At 44.3% G+C, this 22515-nt stretch overlaps 1 protein-coding gene across 1 annotated transcript in view; it reads left to right on the top strand.

The window, feature by feature from the left end:
- The window catches only part of LOC126249144 (calcium/calmodulin-dependent protein kinase type 1-like), a 481462-nt gene that overhangs the window by 388069 nt on the left and 70878 nt on the right, over window positions 1-22515 (top strand). Inside the window, exon 2 of the mRNA XM_049950797.1 lies at window positions 13754-13828. Coding sequence (XP_049806754.1) covers window positions 13754-13828 — 75 coding nt within the window. The remainder of the gene's footprint in view (window positions 1-13753; window positions 13829-22515) is intronic.

The following is a 22515-nucleotide window of genomic DNA, read 5'->3' as shown; positions in this document are numbered from 1 at the left end:
TCTTCATGTCAGCACGTTGTAGGCGTCGCCACCGGTGCCAACCTTGTGTGAATGCTCTGGAAAGCTAATCATTTGCATATCACAGCATCTTCTTCCTGTCGGTTAAATTTCGCGTCTGTAGCACGTCATCTTCGTGGTGTAGCAATTTGAATGGCCAGTAGTGTAAATGAGTTCACTTTCAAGACAGTTGACCGCTTCAAATAACTAGAGATTGTTTTTAGTAATGACAACAGAACGGAAATAGAGGTACATACTCATCTAGCATCAACTAAAGAAACACTTTGCAGCTGTATCGCTATCCTAACGGAAAGATCATTTAGTATTAACTTCAAAATTCGCCTTTATAAGTGAATGATCTTATCAGTGATATTATATAAGCGTGAAGCTTTAATGCACAGAAATAAAGTTGAAGAAAAACTATTAATAATCGAAAGAATAAATCAGGAAAAATTTTTGGATCTGTGATCGGGGAATTTCTAGGAATGCCGTAAGATTGCCGAAATGCTAAAGAAAATAAGCTTGAACTGCGCTGATAAGATAGCAAGAATGTCAGAGTGCAGACTACTTACAATAGCATTGCCGAGGACAATAATGGGACCACGTGGAAGAGGAGGATCCAGAATATTAGAAGGCTGGGTTAACAAAAAAAAGGAGAAAAGTTAAGATGATGGTTAAAATGCGCCGAGTGCTCTACAGTGTTTTCCCCATTCGAGCACAACGCACATGTTCGTGCAACCATGTGGAACTGTTCGAAAAGTCCTGCTTTGGGATGTTGTTCAACTCACGCGTCACACTTGCACCTACATAGGTCTTGGTGAGCCCTCAGGGACACAGTCTGCACTTCATCGTTTTGTGGTAGGTTGGTAACAATAACACGAAGTCTCATCACCCGTGATGTTTTTTTTTTTTTCTTCCAGAAAAGAACTGCCAATGTTTTTGGTCTAATGTTTGAGCGGAGCAAAAACGAGGCTCCCTAGAAATTACACAATGTATTTTTGTCCAAATTTTCACAGCCAAAGGAAGATTGGAAAATGGACAAATGGGGGATCAAATTGAGCCACGGGAGGTCAATTTGTGCAAAGAATGATCTAATTACTTGAAATTAATCGGTGAAATTAATAAAAACTTCATTAGTGACTTGAGGCAAAATTGAAATACTTAGCAATGTAAATGAAGTGTCAAAAAGTTGATCTCTTCAGGGCCTAGCAGTTCAGCGCATAAAAACTTACGTAGTTACTATATTTATTATATTTAACTGTCTAAATGGTTTCCTTAAAATTAAGTACTAAATTTAGAGGGGTGCGAGAGCAGCATCAGCTAGGGAAGCAAATGAGATGTCAAAAATAAGATATTTTATTTCATGGTTTCTGTACAAAACGAAAAAATAAAGAAAATTGAAAAAAAGTCAAATGTTATGTGAATAATTTGTCTAAAACTAAAAAATAAAATGGATTACAGAAACATTTGAACTGCCTTTGAATAACGCTCGACATCCTCTGCATCAAACGTGGTGCCGACTGACAATTTAAAGTTCATTGTTTGACTTTGAATCTTAGAATATGAAAGAGTGCTAGAGGCTAGTTGCTGTAAATGATGTAGACCATCATTTAGAGGCTCGTCAAATCTGTGTCGAATCTGTTTTATTTCTTACTTTTAGACAAATCATTTCAGAAACCATTTGACTTTTTTCTCAATTTTTTTCATTTAAATCAAGCTGTGGCAGGCATCCACGCGTCTTTTTTTCCTACAGGAGTCAAGGTGTGCGAGACAAATTTTGCACACATTGGACCTGGAGATCTTTTGAATACTTGATTTGGAATGGCTATTTGTGACACAAAACGTTGACACGCTACGGTCGCACGTCTACTGCTTAACACTTCCTGCTCACAATTAACTGATCGAACGCCCAAGGCAGTTGGAGATGCACGAGATAGCTGAAACACATGCATATTATAAGAAAGAGTACGGTAAATTTTACACAAAGAATTCTCCTTGAGAAAGCGTTGTGTAAGCTACGTGCCGCATATGTTGAATGCTGATGGAAAGAAATTGTAAAACAAATTAGTCTGTCAAATACGCACGGTTTCAAAAGCACGCAGTAGTTTAGTACACGCATTTGCTTCTGCTGATGAGAAATGGGCTCACCATTTCAGGCCAGAAACGAAACGGCAGTCGAAGCGATGGATGGTAACTGGTGCCCTTTACCAGCGAATGCGCCGTCCATTTCGTCTGCTGCAAATGTTTTGGCTGTTGTTTCTTGGGATGCTTGAAAGCGTTTACTATCTCTCTCTAGATACAACAGAGTATATCGTTCGTAACGAGTCACCCTCGCCGTTGAGCGCCCATAAAGTCGAAGAACGGAAGTCATATTTGGGTTAGCGAAGCTGTCATCAGTAGGAGGTCCCGGACGGTACCGGATAGAAGGGGCAAGCAATGTGACAGCTAAGTTGCGAGCCTAATTACATCAGAAGTCACGAGCCAAACCTATCGTGCGCTCAGTAATCCAGCCAGAACGCAATCACAGTAAATCCAAAGAAAACAGCAAGTCGAAAGTAGCAGATCAATATAGTGCATGACAGACAGCTTCACGTTAAGTAATTGAACGGCCTGCCTCTGGCTGCGCAGTTATATTTAATCGGCCAGGTGAACCTCTGGCTCTGAGCGACTGACTCGTTTGGAGCTATCCCAGCAAGCAGCTTGGACACAGAAGCATTAAGTCTGTGCTTAAATACAATCTGTACCTTTCCTGTCTGTATCGTCTTCCATCGGGGATAGAAAACCGACTTCTTACTGATGATACAACAAATGCTAAAACAAAACTTTGAGAGTACCATACGAGCCTTTTGGACCTCCATGGAAAAAATAAGAATAGTTTTCGATTAAAAAAAGAACAAAAAGATCCCATCAGTTCAATCTATTCTGGAGGTTCTTCGACATAGAATTTAAAGTACGAATTGTTGAAACGACCAGTCAGTAGTGTCCTCTGACTTTCAACTACCACCACACCTAAAGAAATTTGTAGACACAAATTGTTTTAGGCCGGCCGCGGTGGTCTCGCGGTTCTAGGCGCGCAGTCCGGAACCGTGCGACTGCTACGGTCGCAGGTTCGAATCCTGCCTCGGGCATGGATGTGTGTGATGTCCTTAGGTTAGTTAGGTTTAAGTAGTTCTGAGTACTAGGGAACTGATAACCACAGCAGTTGAGTCCCATAGTGCTCAGAGCCATTTTTGAACAGATTGTTTTAAATGCAGTGAACAGGTTATGACATCTGCACATGGGTTCTTTGTAGGCCTTCAAGATCTGTAGCTTCGGAAATGGCAACTATTCACTAGACATATGTTGGGAAAAGTTCATTGATGTAAAAGGAGACTACGTTAAATTGCACTTCTTTCGACACAGACACCAGTTTTCACTGACAGAGCGAAAACTTGTCACCTTGAGGTTGCAGAGAGGGGTGGTATTATCCAACTGCACTGAGCACATTGCCGCGGTATGATCGAGGGACGTGGCGCAGTGGTAAGACACTGGACTCGCATTCAGGAGGACGGCGATTTAGATCAATGTCCGCTCATCTAGATTTAGGCTTTTCGTCGTCTTCCCTAAATCGCTTAAGACATATACCGAGATGGTTCCTTTGCAAACTGCAGGACGGTTTCCCTCCCCCACCCCCTACCTGTTTGTGTTTCCTTTCTAATGACCTATTCGTCGACGGGAAGTGAAACCTAATTTTCTTTTTTACACCTTATGTGGAACACGTGCCGCCTTTCCCAGATAGTGTAGCTACCATTCCTGTAGTTTATGCTCCATCGAGCACCTGTGAATGTTATTCTTGTCCCACTGTGGCTGGTAAACATCCTTCCCCGACGAGTCGTAGGTAGCGCCAGAAATCTACCAAAAACTGATGGTTCACTCATTTCACAAAAAAGAATCGGGCACCACAACAGTCAGTAATAGTTACTACATTGCTCCTAGACCTACACTACTGGCCATTAAAATTGCTACACCACGAAGATGACGTGCTACAGACGCGAAATTTAACCGACAGGAAGAAGATGCTGTGATATGCAAATGATTAGCTTTTCAGAGCATTCACACAAGGTTGGCGCCGGTGGCGACACCTGCAACGTACTGACATGAGGAAAGTTTCCAACCGATTTCTCATACACAAACAGCAGTTGACCGGCGTTGCATGGTGAAACGTTGTTGTGATGCCTCGTGTAAGGAGGAGAAATGCGTACAATCACGTTTCCGACTTTGATAAAGGTCGGATTGTAGCCTATCGCGATTTCGGTTTATCGTATCGCGACATTGCTGCTCGCGTTGGTCGAGATCCAATGACTGTTAGCAGAATATGGAATCCGTGGTTTCAGGAGGGTAATACGGAACACCGTGCTGGATCCCAACGGCCTCGTATCTCTAGCAGTCGAGATGACAGACATCTTATCCGCATGGCTGTAACGGATCGTGCAACCACGTCTCGAGTCAACAGATTGGGACGTTTGCAAGACAACAACCATTTGCGCGAACAGTTCGACGACGTTAGCAGCAGCATGGACTATCAGCTCGGAGACCATGGCTGCGGTTACTCTTGACGCTGCATCACAGACAGGAGCGCCTGCGATGGTGTACTCAACGATGAACCTGGGTGCACGAATGGCAAAACGTCATTTCTTCGGATAAATCCAGGTTCTGTTTACAACATCATGATGGTCGCATCCGTGTTTGGCGATATCGCGGTGACCGCACATTGCAAGCGTGTATTCGTCATCGCCATACTGGCGTATCACCCGGCGTGATGGTATGGGGATCCATTGATTACACGTCTCGGTCACCTCTTGTTCGCATTGACGGCACTTTGAACAGTGGACGTTACATTTCAGATGTGTTGCGACCCGTGGCTCTACCCTTCATTCGATCCCTGCGAAACCCTACATTTCAGCAGGATAATGCACGACCGCATGTTGCAGGTCCTGTACGGGCCTTTCTGGATACAGAAAATGTTCGACTGCTGCCCTGGCCAGCACATTCTTTAGATCTCTCACCAATTGAAAACGTCTGGTCAATGGTGGCCGAGCAACTGGCTCGTCACAATACGCCAGTCACTACTCTTGATGAACTGTGGTATCGTGTTGAAGCTGCATGGGCAGCTGTACCTGTACACGCCATCCAATCTCTGTTTCACTCAATTCCCAGGCGTATCAAGGCCATTATTACGGCCAGAGGTGGTTGTTCTGGGTACTGATTTCTCTGGATCTATGCACCCAAACTGCGTGAAAATGTAATCACATGTCAGTTCTAGTATAATATATTTGTCCAATGAATACCCTTTCATCATCTGCATTTCTTCTTGGTGTAGCACTTTTAATGGCCATTAGTGTAGTATTGTTTGGACGTTGAGAGGGGTGCAAAACACTATCTCCACAAAACTTCAGGCTACTACTAATTAAGAAGCTCAAGAAAAAGGTTTTACCGGGCACGGAATAGACTGACACTACACCTGGATCCTCGTTATTGTTTTGTCTTTCTCGGACATGGTTACCAAATAGGATGTCCACATCTGGGCAGCTGATCATTTATTTAAAAGAAACTTTCGATATACTCTCAGGAAGACGGGGTATCTGACACCTGACGCGATAAAATCTTGTCGGTTGTAGAACACGACTTTGTGGATTTGCACATGGGAGCCCAGTGTGTCCATATGCCAGTGCGGGAGAACGTTGTTCGGTATCTGAGCACTCCATTTCGCAATGAAATTTAGCATCCTACTGAGCTTTCTATAGGCATCGACTATGAATAGTAATAGCAGCCGGCCGGTGTGGCCGTGCGGTTCTAGGCGCTTCAGTTTGGAACCACGTGACCGCTACGGTCGCAGGTTCGAATCCTGCCTCGGGCATGGATGTTTGTGATGTCCTTAGGTTAGTTAGGTTTAAGTAGCTCTAAGTGATAGGGGACTGATGACCTCAGATGTTAAGTCCCATACTGCTCAGAGCCATTTGAACCATTTGAGTAATAGCAGATGCTGGCTCGAAATATTGCGAAGTTTTAGCGACAGCATGTGATGAAACACCTAAGGACCGTAACAACAGGAACAAGACAACGGTTCATGCCTTGCAAGACTTTGCAGGTGGACGGGCATCCGTTATGTATCCGCTACACTATTGACACCTGAGCTGTTCTCTCCACGCGCGCGCGAGGATACTTACCTGTCCTTTTGGGGGCATTGGTGCTTCTGGTTCAAATGGTTCAAATGGCTCTGAGCACTATGGGACTCAACTGCTGAGGTCATTAGTCCCCTAGAACTTAGAACTAGTTAAACCTAACTAACCTAAGGACATCACAAACATCCATGCCCGAGGCAGGATTCGAACCTGCGACCGTAGCGGTCTTGCGGTTCCAGACTGCAGCGCCTTTAACCGCACGGCCACTTCGGCCGGCGGTGCTTCTGGAACTGGCTACCAAACCAGGTGGCCATTGCTCTGGACGGATGGCGCACTTTCCCCAGATGACGTACTGAAAGTCATGGATCAAGGAAGTCAGATAGATGCAGTATTTCTCGATTTCCAAAAAGCATTTTACTAGGTACCACATCTACGCTTATTGTCAAGAAGTGCTATCGTATGGTGTATGAAGCGAAATTTGTGACCGGATTGAGAACTTTTTTTAAGGGAGGACGCAGCAAGTTACCTTGGATAGCGTGTCGTCGATACGTGTAGCTGTAACTTGGAGTGCACCCCGGGGAAGTGTGTTGGGTCCCTTGCTGTTCATGTCGTATAAAAAAATGGTTCAAATGGCTCTGAGCACTATGGGACTTAAATTCTGAGGTCATCAGTCCCCTAGAACTTAGAACTACTTAAATCCAACTAACCTAAGGACATCACACACATCCAAGCCCGAGGCAGGATTCGAACCTGCGACCGTAGCGGTCGCGCGGTTCCAGACTGAAGCGCCTAGAACCGCTCGGCCACAGCGGCCAGCCCATCTTGTATATGAATCTCAGACTTTTCTCAGATGATGGAGCTATCTACAATGAAGTACAGTCTGAAAGAAGCTGCACAAATATTCAGTAAAACGTTGGTAAGATTTCAAAATGGTAAAAAGATTGGCAACTTGATTTAAATGTTCAAAAATATAAAATTGTACACTTCACAAAATGAAAAATCTTAGTACCCTATCCACAGGATGGACGAGTTACAGTTCGAGTTGTTAAACTCGAACAAATATCTAGGTGTAACAGTTTGTAGGGACATTAAATGGAACGATCACTTAGGTTCAGCCGCGAGTAAAGCAGGTAGCAGACTACGGTTTATTGGTAGAATGCTGGGGAAATGCAGTCTACAAAGGAGCTTGCTTACAAATCACCCGTGCGACCCGTTCTTGAAAATTGCTAAAATGTGTGGGACTCGTTCCAAATAGGACTAGCAGGGGTTATTGAACGTGTAAAAGAGGACTAAGCTCAAAATGGTTCAAATGGCTCTGAGCACTATGGGACTTAACATCTGAGGTCATCAGTCCCCTAGAACTTAGAACTAGTTAAACCTAACTAACCTAAGGACATTACACACATCCATGCCCGAGGCGGGACTCGAACCTGCGACCGTAGGAGTCGCGCGGTTCCGGACTGAAGTGCCTAGAACCGCTCGGCCACCCCGGCCGGCGAGGGCTAAGCGAATGGTCAGAGGTTTGTTTGACTTGCGGCAGAGTATCACAGACAGGCTGAAGAAACTGAACTAGCAGACTCTTGAAGATAGACGCAAACTATCCCGAGAAAGCTTACTTACAAAGTTTCAAAACCCAGCTTTAAATGATGAGTCTAAGAATATACTGCAATCCTCAACATATCGCTACCGTAGGGATCGTGAGGACAGGATTAGATTAATTACAGTATGCACAGAGGCATTTAAACAATCATTTTTCATGCGATCCATATGTGAACGGAACGGGAAACCCTAATAACTGCTACATTGAGACGTTCCCTCTGCACTTCAGTGGTTTTCAGAGTGAAGATGCAGATGTAAAATTTCGTTATTTGCTGTACTTCCAGGTGTTTCAACTTTAACGGCTAAAAGTGTAAGTAGGCGGTTCTGTCTGACCACTGTAGAATGAAATGGAAGACTGATCATAAAGTCTCGTAAGGTGATTGTCAGACGCGTTAGCCATCAGCTGGTGCGTGTGAAAGGTAGCTTTCCGTTGCCAGGGCTCTGAATAATTAATCAGAAGCACAGCAACAGAAATAATTCGCCGAATGGCCTCAGGTGGCGTGTGGCAGAGGAAACGGGCGCTCCCAGTCCGTAGGCTCGGCATGACGCGAGCACCTGCCCATTACGGGGCCAGTCACCTTCCGCTGGAGCGCCGTCCTTGTGCCACATTCGGCTGGAGTGAGCTCATTGAACGCCGCCTCAGGTACGCCGGCAGCCCACGTCAGCACACCACCACCAGCCGCCTAAACCAGCCTCACCAGTACTCACATGGACATGCCAGCTTCGAAGTGACTTTTGCTTCAGCCAAAATTCTTATCAGCTTTTAGATTCACGATAGTCAAATACGCTTATTTCGCCAGTGGTGACTTGCAGAAACCCACGACTGTTGAAGGGAAAAAAAAAAAACCTTCATGATTAGGATTCCAGAAAGCATTATTTTGGGAGAACATTTCGCACGCGTAACCAATGTGAAGTATACATACCCTTTTTCTCATATATACTCTACTGGCCATTAAAATTGCTACACCACGAAGATGACGTGCTACAGACGAGAAATTTAACCGACAGGAAGAAGATGCTGTGATATGCAAATGATTAGCTGTTCACAGCATTCACACAAAGTTGGCGCCGGTGGCGACACGTATAACGTGCTGACATGCGGAAAGTTTCCAACCGATTTCTCATACACGAACAGCAGTTGACCGGCGTTGCCTGGTGAAACGTTGTTGTGATGCCTCGTGTAAGGAGGAGAAATGCGTACTATCATGATGCCGACTTTGCTAAAGGTCGGATTGTAGCCTATCGCGATTGCGGTTTACAGTATCGTGACATTGCTGCTCGCGTTGGTCGAGATCCAATGACTCTTAGCAGGATATTGAATCCGTGGTTTCAGGAAGGTAATACGGAACGCCGTGCTGGATCCCAACGGCCTCGTTTCACTAGCAGCCGAGATGATAGACATCTTTTCCGCATGGCTGTAACGGATCGTGCAGCCACGTCTCGATCCCTGAGTCAACAGACGGGGACGTTTGCCAGACAACAACCATCTGCACGAACAGTTCGACGACGTTAGCAGCAGCATGGACTATCAGCTCGGAGACCATGGCTGCGGTTACCCTTGACGCTGCATCACAGACAGGAGCGCCTGCGATGGTGTATTCAACGACGAACCTGGGTGCACGAATGGCAAAACGTCATTTTTTCGGATAAATCCAGGTTCTGTTTACAGCATCATGATGGTCGCATCCGCGTTTGCCGACATCGCGGTGAACGCACATTGGAAGCGTTTATTCGTCATCGTCATACTGGCGTATCACCCGGTGTGTTGGTATGGGGTGCCATTGGTTACACGTTTTGGTCACCTCTTGTTCGCATTGACGTCACTTTGAACAGTGGACGTTACATTTCAGATGTGTTACGACCCGTGGCTCTACCCTTCATTCTATCCCTGCGAAACCCTACATTTCCTCAGGATAATGCATGACCGCGTGTTGCAGGACCTGTACGGACCTTTCTGGATACAGAAAATGTTCGACTGCTGCCCTGGCCAGCACATTCTCCAGATCTCTCACTAATTGCAAACGTCTGGTGAATAGTGGCAGAGCAACTGGGTCGTCACAATACGCCAGTCACTACTCTTGATGAACTGTGGTATCGTGTTGAAGCTGAATGGGCAGCTGTACCTGTACACGCCATCCAAGCTCTGTTTGACACAATGCCCAGGCGTATGAAGGCCATTATTATGGTCAGAGGTGGTTGTTCTGGGTACTGATTTCTCAGAATCTATGCAGCCAAATTGCGTGAAAATGTAATCACATGTCAGTTGTAGTATAATATATTTCTCCAATGAATATCACCTCCATTTCTTCTTGGTGTAGCAATTTTAATGGCCAGTAGTGTAGCTAGACGAATACGTGCATGGTGACAATTCCAAAAGTTCTGAGTTCCATTACAGGCTGGTCGTAGCAGAACGTTATTAATATCTTTGGGAGCGCTATGTATATAAAATAAGATAAAGTTGCACCGTACTTGGTATTGGACATTGAACTATGGACCCCTGATAACTGGCAGAGTGATCTGGTTCTCAAGCTATAGAGAGGCAAGAGCATAATGCATCCGGCACGACCATCTATAGTGAATCGAAGTCAAACTTTCAGTTCATAAGTGCTTCACGTTGTTTCAGGTTGCTGTATATCGTAATTTAGTTTGTACGGTAGTTTCGTAGTTAAGGGTGTGGTCACTTTTAAGTTTCTTAATTAACGTGACGTGAAAGATCGTCATTACAAAGAAAATAGCTTATTGAGGAGCTCAAGTGAAAATAGTTTTATTACGTTGCCATTTGGATAAAATTTTAAAAGTGGGTTTGCGAAGTTAACACCATCTGCTAACCTGTGGCAATGTGAATTTCGCACCTGTGCGAGCTTATAACGAACTTCAAACTTAACCTTCGAGCGGACGCACTGGAGTATTGAGTACCCCATCGAGGAATTCCGTAGTGCTGTAGCGTAAAGCGGAGCCCTGCGGTGTGGCAGCTACTCAGAAGCCCTCAGTATTGGGTTGTTTCGTAAGTGAAAACGGTAGTGGGCCACGCCGTACCCTACGCTCTCGCTTATTCCTTTCTGACAATTTTCAACGTGTGTGCAATTTTCACTTTATCTAAGCAAAGGACTGAACTGCAAAAGCAACCTTATCACGACGCTATTTATTACAAGGATCGAAATATAGGTCAGTAATTTTTCTTCCCTGTGCTATGTATTTGTATCATTAATTCTGGGTGCTGATTAAATCTTTTGAAACAAATATATAATAGTATTACTGCAACATATAAATGTTTAACCGATTCATAAGGAAATTATAAGTCAACGTCCTTGCCGCAGTGGATACACCGGTTCCCGTGAGATCACCGAAGTTAGGCGGTGTCGGGCGTGGTCGGCACTTGGATGGGTGACCATCCGGGCCGCCATGCGCTGTTGCCGTTTTTCGGGGTGCACTCAGCCTCGTGATGCCAATTGAGGAGCTACTCGACCGAATAGTAGCGTCTTCGGTCAAGAATACCATCTTACGACCGGGAGAGCGGTGTGCTGACCCCACGCCCCTCCTATCCGCATCCTCTCCTGAGGATGACACGGCGGTAGGATGGTCCCGGTAGGCCACTCGTGGCCTGAAGACGGAGTGCTTTAAGGAAATTATAAGTTGTCACAGAAAGTGGGGTACTGAATACCTCACGCGCCTACTCTAGCAAAACGATTGGCGCACCCGCTCGAGGTTTAAATATCTTAAATTCGAAGAATAACACCACTTTCTCAAATGAATGAAACAAAGCTCTTCTCATTTGAATTATTTCCTGGAGAAATATAATGTTTCATAACTTTCACTAATGCAAATAAACGTGAAGTCCTCATAAAACCTGAAAAAATATCGCATAAAATAACAAAAGCAAAGAAATAAATTGCGATGCTACACAGTATCAGGATTACGGAATGCATGAACCTGATTCTAATTAAAGGCATAAAAGTCTTCCAACAGTTTTAACTGGATACTGCAATCCTAACAAAACCTCATGATCAATTCATATTTTCCTTCGTAGAGCAAGTCATTATCACTATTGGACGAACATCTGATGAGACTATTTAGCGTGCCATTCATCCCTTAAGGACTCCCACTATCCTACGAGACCTCAGGTATCGGACGACTTAGAGAGTTGCTGTTTTGATTCGATAGTATCACGCCTGTTATTACCTCCACGACACCGTTGCTGAACAGTTTCTATGACCCCACTTCACATTCCATTTTCACTGGATACTCCCAGTAGAAATGTTCAGACGCTTAATTTCTCTAAGAGTATAGTTCGCCATGTACGAGGTCTCTTTTAGCCTGCACTCTACTATGCGACCGAAGACCCTAATGGTTGGTTCAAATGGCTCTGAGCACTATGGGACTTAACAACAGAGGTCATCAGAACTTAGAACTACTTAAACCTAATTAACTTAAGGTCATCACACACATCCGTGGCCAAGGCAGGATTCGAACCTGCGACCGTAGCGGTCGCGCGGTTCCAGACTGTAGCGCCTAGAACCGCTCGGCCACCCCGGCCGGCAGACCCTAATGCTAAGGCCTCGAATGACCTTGACGTTTCCAGAATATTTAACTCTAAGTTTCCTTTCTTTTCATGTGCAACATGCGGCGTAGCTATGGATGGGGAGAAATTGGTTTAAAATTTTAAAATACTTCCATATATCGTCGCTCCTGTGTCGCAGCCTGTACTCGTACACGCGTTACGTTATTCCCATACATGGGAGGAAATTTTAATGAAAGGCGCTGCCTGGTTTCGGCGGATAAATACAATATTACAAGACTTGTTAAGAATATTGATGTAAAGCTCCTTCGGACATGAATGTATGTAACAAGAAAAGCAATTTTTTTTCATTATATGAAGTACACACTTGGGTATAAGATTACAGTGAAACTCTAAGCCGGCCGCTGTGGCCGAGCAGTTCTAGGCCCTTTAGTCTGGAAGCGCGCTGCTGCTACGGTCGCAGGTTCGAATCCTGCCTCGGGCATGGATGTGTGTGATGTCAAAATGGCTCTGAGCACTATGGGACTTAACATCTGTGGTCATCAGTCCCCTAGAACTTAGAACTACTTAAACCTACCTAACCTAAGGACATCACACACATCCATGCCCGAGGCAGAATTCGAACCTCCGACCGTAGCGGTCACACGGTTCCAGACTGAAGCGCCTAAAACCGCACGGCACACCTTTCGGCTGTGTGTGATGTCCTTAGGTTAGTTAGGTTTAAGTAGTTTTAACTCCTAGGGGACTGATGACCTCAGATGTTAAGTCCCACAGTGCTTAGAGCCATTTGAACCGATTTTGAAACTCTAAACCGTTACGGTACTACTGTACAGATTAAAAGAAATGGGCACCAATTTTGCGTTCTACCATGGATGTGACAATCCGACGTAGATTGCTCACTATTTTCCATTTCTGTTGGAAACCTGCTCACTGTAGCTCGTTTTAGGTAAAGGGTGTTGATGAAAAATGGGGCTTTAGGTCAAAATCAAATTTCTCGTATTTCGTCTCCTCTTATTTCAAATTGCCTCCATAAATTCATGAAAGAAAATAAGAAGAAGTAAGGAGTTTGAATCTAACTGGTTCTCCTTCTTGTTCTGTTACTTCTGATGTTCACCGACTTGGTACGGCATATTTGCTGAGCAGAACTGCTCCTAATTGAAAGGTACCATGGTCTACACCCACCTTCCACATAAATTTGGATTTTAATTTGCACGACGTCTCCTACACTGTACCTGGAAGTATCTTTCGGCGGCTACTGTATGTAATGTGATCATAAATTGTTTCAGTATTTAATGTGTTACATAAAATGAGTTTCCCTAAGCTCTCATTGATATACACCTTCTATCTTCTTGAAACCTGCAAAAGTTTTGGTTTGTAAATGACGAAATAACTTACTTATGAACCGAGTATTCCCTATCTGCTGTTTTTCTACGAAGCTTATGTATAGCAAATGGTTTTAACGTACGGTTCTCTGTTCCAGGTTGAAGCATCCAAACATCGTCCAGCTGCTGGAAACATTTGAAGACAAGCATAAGGTGTACCTTATCATGGAGCTGTAAGTAAAGAAACAGAATATTTACACCAGTGGAAGCGCTTGGTAAACGTAAGGGATCCTTGCTAAATTCAGTAGCTAGCACAAATAACATCTAGACTGAAAGATTTTTTTTTCAACCCACAGTGTTTCTGCTCAGTCGAAAGTATTATGTTTATTATTTCAGTTCCCTCTTCTCGTAAAGTAGGTCCATAAATGGTAATCTCTCTTCTCTGAACTCTTGAACGTATGGATGATTTTTACAGAGTTCTGAACCACGCTGCACACTACAATGAATCCATTCTCACCATTACATTCGATATTACAGCCAGACTCCTAGCACGAGAGACGAGCCAGTCTGATGTACCAACAAACTTTCCACACTTGATTCTGAAGAATTTGGTGAAACACACTGCATTTCTACCCACAAGACAAGCAGTCTGAGATCCACCGGGAAACGTTGCATCATGACGCCGTTATTTGCACTGAACTGTAGCAGCTAACATGGAAACATGGGGCGTACAGGGTAAACCAGCACGTGGAGAGATCGTTCGTACAGTTGCTTTCACAGTTATGGAGAAAATTCCAGGAAGGAGGGAACATCCAACGACAGTAAGGGGAAGGTCGACCACGAACTACAATCCTGCACCAAGATCGTTACCTTGCCTAAAATTCCTGAAGACATCCAACCCACAAAGCACCTGCCATTACTGGAACCCCTCGGCAGGCTCTGATGTACGCATCTCTCATAAGACCGTGAATTGTCACCTATGATAGGTCGCTCTGTATGCTCGTCGATTTGTGGCACACAAAGGCATCGCTTGACTCTACAGTGAGTGTCTCGTCCACAGCGAGCGAACCTAGAACGATGTCATTTTGCCATATCAATAGCAGTTTAGTCTGGAGAGTGATTTTCATCGTCTGTTCATCTGATGCGCCCACGACGCACGTCACATATACTCTAGTATTGTGGAAAGTGACTAAAATGGCGGCACCCTTGTTCTGGTCAGGGGCAGCGTCATGCTAAGATTGTATCACGAAATTATACTTGGTAAATTGAAGTGTTGTGGCAACCCTCTTTCATGGATGGAATCTTACCATCACTCCAGAAAGCAAAAAGTCTCATTCATTGACTGTGTCACAGGCGTGAAACTAATCTCAGAATGCGAGAATATAAGTCGAGTTCCACAAGGATCAGTACTGTTAACACTCTTGTTCTTAAACTGCATAAATGATGATCCACTGAATGTAAGGAGAGATCCAAAAGATCTAAAACTTGTCGATGACGCAAGCTTACTAATCAAGTATCCAAACTCAACCTTAGTTGAACAGATCTAGACGTTATTGACAACCAACAGTTTTATGTCTTAATCTCAAAAAGACTCACCTTACGCGGTTTCAAACAAGCATGACCTGCTAGCACCAGAAGTAGACATTAATGGTCATATACTAAATGAAAAACAGTGTGTGAAACTCCTTGTTTTCCTTTTGTATAACATGTTGTAATAGTCTACACATAGACAAAAAAATCAGGAAACTCAGTTCACCGTGTTTTACCTGTAGAAGCGTCTCTGATTGTGTTTACCTGAAAAGAAGAGTTTTGGCTTCGTTTGCATATTTTCTTCCCTGTTGTTATATGGAAATATCTTATGGGGGTAGACACCTAAAGTAAATAAAAGGGTTTAATCATTAGAAGCGAACAGTAAGAAGATTGTATAAAGTAGATAACTGTACATGTGGTTAAACAGTTTTTAAGAGGTCTTTGAATTCTTACTTTCTCTTTCCAATGTATCTATTTCTTAATGGTTTATGGGGTTCACATTAAAAATCAGTTGCAACTGAACTGAGATTTACACAAACACAAGGTACAAATATACTTCTCGTATAGACATTGTTTTATATCAAGTGGTAGTTGAGGTGCAATGAGAACACAACCCAGGTATACAATGTAGAACAGATATATTATAAAATGCGTTAACTAAAGCTCCTCCATGAAGAAGGACAATTATTATCAGAGCCGTTACTAGTAGTTCAGAGTGTGTCTGTTGGTGGCATCTCTGCTCTCAAACGAAAGATCCAGTTTTAATGCAGTTTTTTAAGCTGGTTTAATCGGAATGGTTCAATGTTCAATGAAAATCTGTTCAACTGTTCAAACTTAGTCAGCTAAACTAAGTAAAAATGTTTCTCGCCAGCGCGCTCTCTTGATATACGCTAAGTAATACATAAGAGCTACATCAATGTACGTAGTACCAGACTTTAGAGCTCAAAAAGATCTAGATAAGAGTTCGCGAGGACATATGTTTATCTTTTACGGTTGACCAGCAAAGACGATTTCGTGTTTTGAAGTTCCCCGTTTCAGCGTCTACAAAGCAGGAAAAAGGTGATTGTGACTCAACTGTAAAAAATAAACATATGCTTTCGCAGAGTTTTTAGTAGTGCTCTTTTATATCTACAATTCAGTAATAAATGAAATAATTTTGCCCTTATAGTTCAGGCAGCCTATTGGAAGAGAGCGGAATGGCAGCCACTTTCTTCAGACTTGATTTAAAATTATCAGCCCTGCTTATTGCTTTTGTTATCTAAATTAGCTGAGTATATACTGGAACATAGTCTGTGAATGTATGGGTGAATTAAAAAAAAAAAAAGAAATACTGCGTAAGTGACAAAATATCAAAGAAAAGAAAAAAGTCAGAATAATAGATTCAGGTTGAAACTGGAAACCACACGTGCGATATTGCATTACCAAAATCCTGCAGCCGTAATAATATTTATGAAAACACAGCCCATAATTTCGTGTTTCGACCCGGAAAGTATTTGTATGAATGTAGAGAGAGTGTCGATCCTTCCGTGTCCAGTAATAAAATGTAAACTTTAGAAAGCATGAAATAAAACTTCAATTAAAAATTTAGAAAAAAACAAAAACCTCTAAAAAGTAAAAAATGGTATTATTACACCTTTAATTTTAAAATAAAAACAGATTAGGAGAACCATACCCAAGAGTGCGCAGTTATGGAATAGCCATAAAAAAATGGTTCAAATGGCTCTAAGCACTATGGGACATAACTTCTGAGGTCATCAGTCCCCTAGAACTTATTACTACTTAAACCTAACTAACCTAAGGTCATCACACACATCCATGACCGAGGCAGGGTTCGAGCCTGCGACCGTAGCAGTCGCGTGGTTCCAGATCGTAGTGCCTAGAACCGCTCGGCCACTCTGGCCGGCATAGCCATAAATATCTGGGTTGTTAGTAGGAAAACGAAATCATTTTAGGTTTATATTTAGTAACACGAAATCTACGTGTTCAGAAAACTACTGCCGGAGAAAGGTAATGGTTTTATTGAACTTTTCAAAAATACCTGCGTTTAAGAGTACGCACTTTGCAAATGTCACAAACGAACGCAATATCACTCTCAAATGAAGAGTGCCGTTCGTGTCACCATCTCCCACACTTAGTGCACTGCATTCAGTCCTCTGTAAACGCAAAAACCTATGATCTCTAATCCTAGCTTTCAGTGTTTTCCTTTTAAATCAGACTCCTTCGTACCAAGAGCAGCGGTAACCTTTGTTTTTGCTTTTTCTATTTTATATTCGTTTTCTGGCTCGTTGAGCAGCTCTCAAGTTTAGATGAGCTTCCTGTCCGATTTTCGTACTTAATTTGAAGTCATTCAGAAACAAAACCTATCATTCGGACTCCACAACGCATTCAAGAGGTATAAATTTGCAGTTGTGCCCCGAAGAGAGACTAAGCGGGATGGCGTAGTGGTTAGCACACTGGATTCGCATTCGGGGGACGACTGTTTGAACTCGCGTCCGGACATCCTCATTCCAATTGGCCAACTTCCTTCCCCACCATTCCCTAATCCGATGGGAGCGGTGACCTCCCTGTTTGGTCCCCTACCCCAAAGCAACCAACCAACCAACCCTAAAGAGGATGGGAGCGGTGACCTCCCTGTTTGGTCCCCTCCCCCAAACCAACCAACCAACCCTAAAGAGAACGCACGCACTCTTCGGGAACGTTATATGCGCGTCCTTTCGTACATAAACAATGGTTACAACTTACAAGTGAAGTCAACAGATCGCAGCACACGTCGCATTTGTAAAACATGTGGATGCAGTATGGTACATTGCAAGCGAGCCTTTCAAAATGCTATCAAGAATTAAAGGCTGTTGCTCGTGTATTCTGTGTATAACTTACGCAACAGAGTACCAGAACTACATCAAGGAAGCTGAAACGTGATTCTTACGTGTTTCACTTCGGAAACACAGAATTTCTTCACGTAACTTCTACGAGGTGTTTCTGATACCACTCTGAACAAGCCGACCGAAGTGGCCGAGCGGTTCTAGGCGCTACAGTCTGGAACCGCGCGACTGCTACGGTCGCAGGCTCGAATCCTGCCTCGGGCATGGATGTGTGTGATGTCCTTAGGTTAGTTAGGTTTAAGTAGTTCTAAGTTCTATGGGACTGATGACCTCAGATGTTAAGTCCCATAGTGCTAAGAGCCATTTGAACCATTTGACATCGAGGTCATTAGAGACGGGGCACAAGCTTGGATTGTCAAGGATGGGGGAAGGAAATCGGCCGTGCCCTTTGAAAGGAACTATCCCAGCATTTACCTGGAGCGATTTAGGAAAATCACGGAAAACCTAAACCATGGTAGCCGGACGCGGGTTTGAACCGTCGTCCTCCCAAATGCGAGCCCAGTGTGCTAACCACTGCGCCAACTCGCTCGGTCGGTTTAATGAAGCGTGGGTTAGTACGCCATCATTAAACCACTGTAGGACAGAGGTCTCCTAAGATAGATTAGTGCATGAAACTAAGTTCGTGCGTAATTATGTAAAAATATGATTTGAAATAAACAGGTAACTCTATTATTTAACGATGTTAGCCTAATTAAAGACAGATTGGTTTTCATATGTTACATAATACGTAATTAGAACTTCACTAGCTATGGATGCGGGACACGCAGGACTGGAATAGATGACACCAAACAGAAGAGGCTTATACCAATCAACAATGAAAGTATGCTATTCTAGAAAGGATAGCTGCTGTTAACTTACCGTTTTTAATTTACTTGGGACCCCCTGACGTGATGAGGCTTGGATCAAAAAATATTACTACTTATATTAAACTTAAAGGGGCAATACATACTTGTTTTTTACTTTTCAAAGGTTTTTTGTATCGGGAGTTTTAAAATTTTTAATTTGAGTTATATGCGAATATTTTCTACGACAAAGGAAGTGTGTCTTACACGTACTACCTCCGCTTTTCCACCGTATGTAAACACTTCTGACGCTCGTGTTGACTACCATTGTATGTTAACCGGGGACCTAGAAACGACGGAGAGGCTCCGTCCCCGCCGCAGCCGCAGTGGTCCACAACCCCACGACGACTACCGCAGTTCGGCCCCCGGTGGACCCCCCAGGGAACGTCTCACACTAGACGAGTGTAACCCCTATGTTTTTATGGTAGAGTAATGGTGGTGTACGCGTACGTGGAAAACTTGTTTGCGCAGCAATCGTCGACATAGTGTAACTGAGGCAGAATAAGGGGAACCAGCCCGCATTCGCCGAGGCAGCTGGAAAACCGCCTAAAAACCATCCACAGACTGGCCGGTTCACCGGACCTCGACACAAATCCGCCGGGCGGATTCGTGCCGGGGACCAGGCGCTCCTTCCCGCCCGGAAAGCCGAGCGTTAGACCGCACGGCCAAACGGGCGGGCGTTTGACTACCATAAAGTGGCAGTTCTACACGTGTTCACTCAGAACATTCTGTGGAAGCGTTTCTCAGTATACTCATCGTGTTGAAAAAATTTTCAGTATTATCAGGAAAGAACACACTCGTGTTCATTGTGCACTGAATCAAACAGCGTCCGAATGTCATCACTAGGAATTTGTTTCCATGCCAGAAACAAATTTTGTGTCAGTTCTTGAAGACTGCTGGCTGGAGGCTATTATAAAAGTTACATCCTTCCATCGATCCCAGACATGTTCTATGGGCGGTGAATCACGGTACCGGACAGGTCAGTCAAGGATCCACACATTCCTCAAGGCAATTGTGGGGTGAACTGCAGTGTGGGGTTTGTATTCTTCTGCTGTAGTATGCCATTTGATGGCCTGGTCCCGAAGGGTATGACAAGAGGGCTTACCATTCTTGGCGCATGCAGGCAGGTGTTCACCCTCTCCTCATCAAATGTTATACGCAATAACTCCCCATGCCATGATTCCAGTTGTCGAGAGGTATGCGTCTAGAGAATCATTGTCACTGTGGCACAGGAAGTGAACATCTCTCACACGATCAGTTAAAAAACAAAATGATATAAAGTTATGATACTATTCTCTCATTCGTCAAACCTGTTTTTCCCCTCAGCGGTTAAGTTAGTGGCTCAAATGGCTCTGAGCACTATGGGACTCAACTGCTGAGGTCATTAGTCCCCTAGAACTTAGAACTAGTTAAACCTAACTAACCTAAGGACATCACAAACATCCATGCCCGAGGCAGGATTCGAACCTGCGACCGTAGCGGTCTTGCGGTTCCAGACTGCAGCGCCTTTAACCGCACGGCCACTTCGGCCGGCTGGTTAAGTTAGTGTTAAGTGTACTATTTGTGACCCAAAAATACTCGTCTTCTTCCATTGTGACCCAGGTAAGCTAAAAAATTGGACACTGATCTACACCACGCAAGTCTCTGTTGTATGAAGTACAGAGTCAGGGGTAAACGATGACTGATAGGTCGAGGTCTCAACCCAGTTTCCTGCAATATGTTCCCGCAATTTCGTGGTGACGCACTGTCTGTAACCTCTTCCCGGATTCCACGTGTCATCCATCCATCAATCAGTCAGTCACAGCCGGTCGAACAATTGTACACTACTGGCCATTAAAATTCCTACTCCACGAAGATGAAATGCTACAGACGCGAAATTTAACCGACAGGAAGAAGATGCTGTGATATGAAAATTATTAGCTTTTCAGAGCATTCACACAAGGTTGGCGCCGGTGGCGACACCTACAACGTGCTGACATGAGGAAAGTTTCCAACCGATATCTCATACACAAACAGCAGTTGACCGGCGTTGCCTGGTGAAACGTTGTTGTGATGCCTCGTGTAAGGAGGAGAAATGCGTACCATCACGTTTCCGACTTGGATAAAGGTCGGATTGTAGCCTATCGCGATTGCGGTTTATCGTATCGCGATATTGCTGCTAGCGTTGGTCGAGATCTAATGACTGTTAGCAGAACATGGAATCGGTGGTTTCAGGAGGGTAATACGGAACGCCAGGCTGGATCCCAACGGCCTCGTATCATTAGCAGTCGAGATGACAGGCATCTTATCCGCATGGCTGTAACGGATCGTGCAGCCACGTCTCGATCCCTGAGTCAACAGATGGGGACGTTTGCAAGACAACAACGATCTGCACTAACAGTTCGACGACGTTTGCAGCAGCATGGACTATCAGGTAGGAGACCATGGCTGCGGTTACTCTTGACGCTGCATCACAGACAGGAGCGCCTGCGATGGTGTACTCAACGATGAACCTGGGTGCACGAATGGCAAAACGTCATTTTTTCGGATCAATACAGGTTCTGTTTACTGCATCGTGATGGTCGCATCCGTGTTTGGCGACATCGCGGTGAACGCACATTGCAAGCGTGTATTCGTCATCGCCATACTGGCGTATCACCCGGCGCGATGGTATGGGGTGCCATTGGCTACACGTCTCGGTCACCTCTTGTTCGCATTGACGGCACTTTGAACAGTGGATGTTACATTTCCGATGTGTTACGACCCGTGGCTCTACCCTTCATTCGATCCCTGCGAATCCCTACATTTCAGCAGGATAATGCATGACCGCATGTTGCAGGTCCTGTACGGGCCTTTCTGGATACAGAAAATGTTCGACTGCTGCCCTGGCCAGCACATTCTCCAGAACTCTCACCAATTGAAAACGTGTGGTCCATGGCCGCCGAGCAACTGGCTCGTCACAATACTCCAGTCACTACTCTTGATGAACTGTGGTATCGTGTTGAAGCTGCATGGGCAGCTGTACCTGTACACGCCATCCAAGCTCTGTTTGACTCAATGCCCAGGCGTATCAAGCCCGTTATTACGGCCAGAGGTGGTTGTTCTGGATACTGATTTCTCAGGATCTACGCACCCAAATTGCGTGAAAATGTAATCACATGTCAGTTCCAGTACAATATATTTGTCCAGCGAATACCCGTTTATCATCTGCATTTATTCGTGGTGTAGCAATTTTAATGGCCAGTAGTGTATATTTTCTTGGTGTAGTCTCTCTGGAAGGACTGGTGGCTACTGTTCTTTCCATACTGCCGTGCTGAGTCCAACTCTTCTCCACTCGTTTTGCAATCATTGTCCGGGAGGCAGTCAAATGAAAACCGCACACCCGCCACCACAGAATCAGGAAATGGTTCCATTCAAAAGTAATCACCACACACGTAAGACATTTATTTATCCTATTGCAGGACGAGACGATCAATTCCTGTTTCGTAGAATTCGGTTGGCCGATGACGGATCCACAACCGCTACACTCTTGTACTGAAGCTGAAGTCCATTCATGTCTTTCTTCAGGCCGCCAAACGTGTGAAAATCACACAGTGAGAGATCCGGGCTGGTCGGAGGATGTTGCAATGTTTCTCAACAAAATCGTTGAAGGGTAGCATTTGCCCGATTGGCAGTGAAAGGGCGGAC

The sequence above is a fragment of the Schistocerca nitens genome, chromosome 3 (genome assembly GCF_023898315.1).
Source record: "Schistocerca nitens isolate TAMUIC-IGC-003100 chromosome 3, iqSchNite1.1, whole genome shotgun sequence".
NCBI classification, from domain to species: domain Eukaryota; kingdom Metazoa; phylum Arthropoda; class Insecta; order Orthoptera; family Acrididae; genus Schistocerca; species Schistocerca nitens.
The sequence above is the reverse complement of the archived record's forward strand: the minus strand, read 5'-3'. Positions and strand labels throughout refer to the sequence as shown.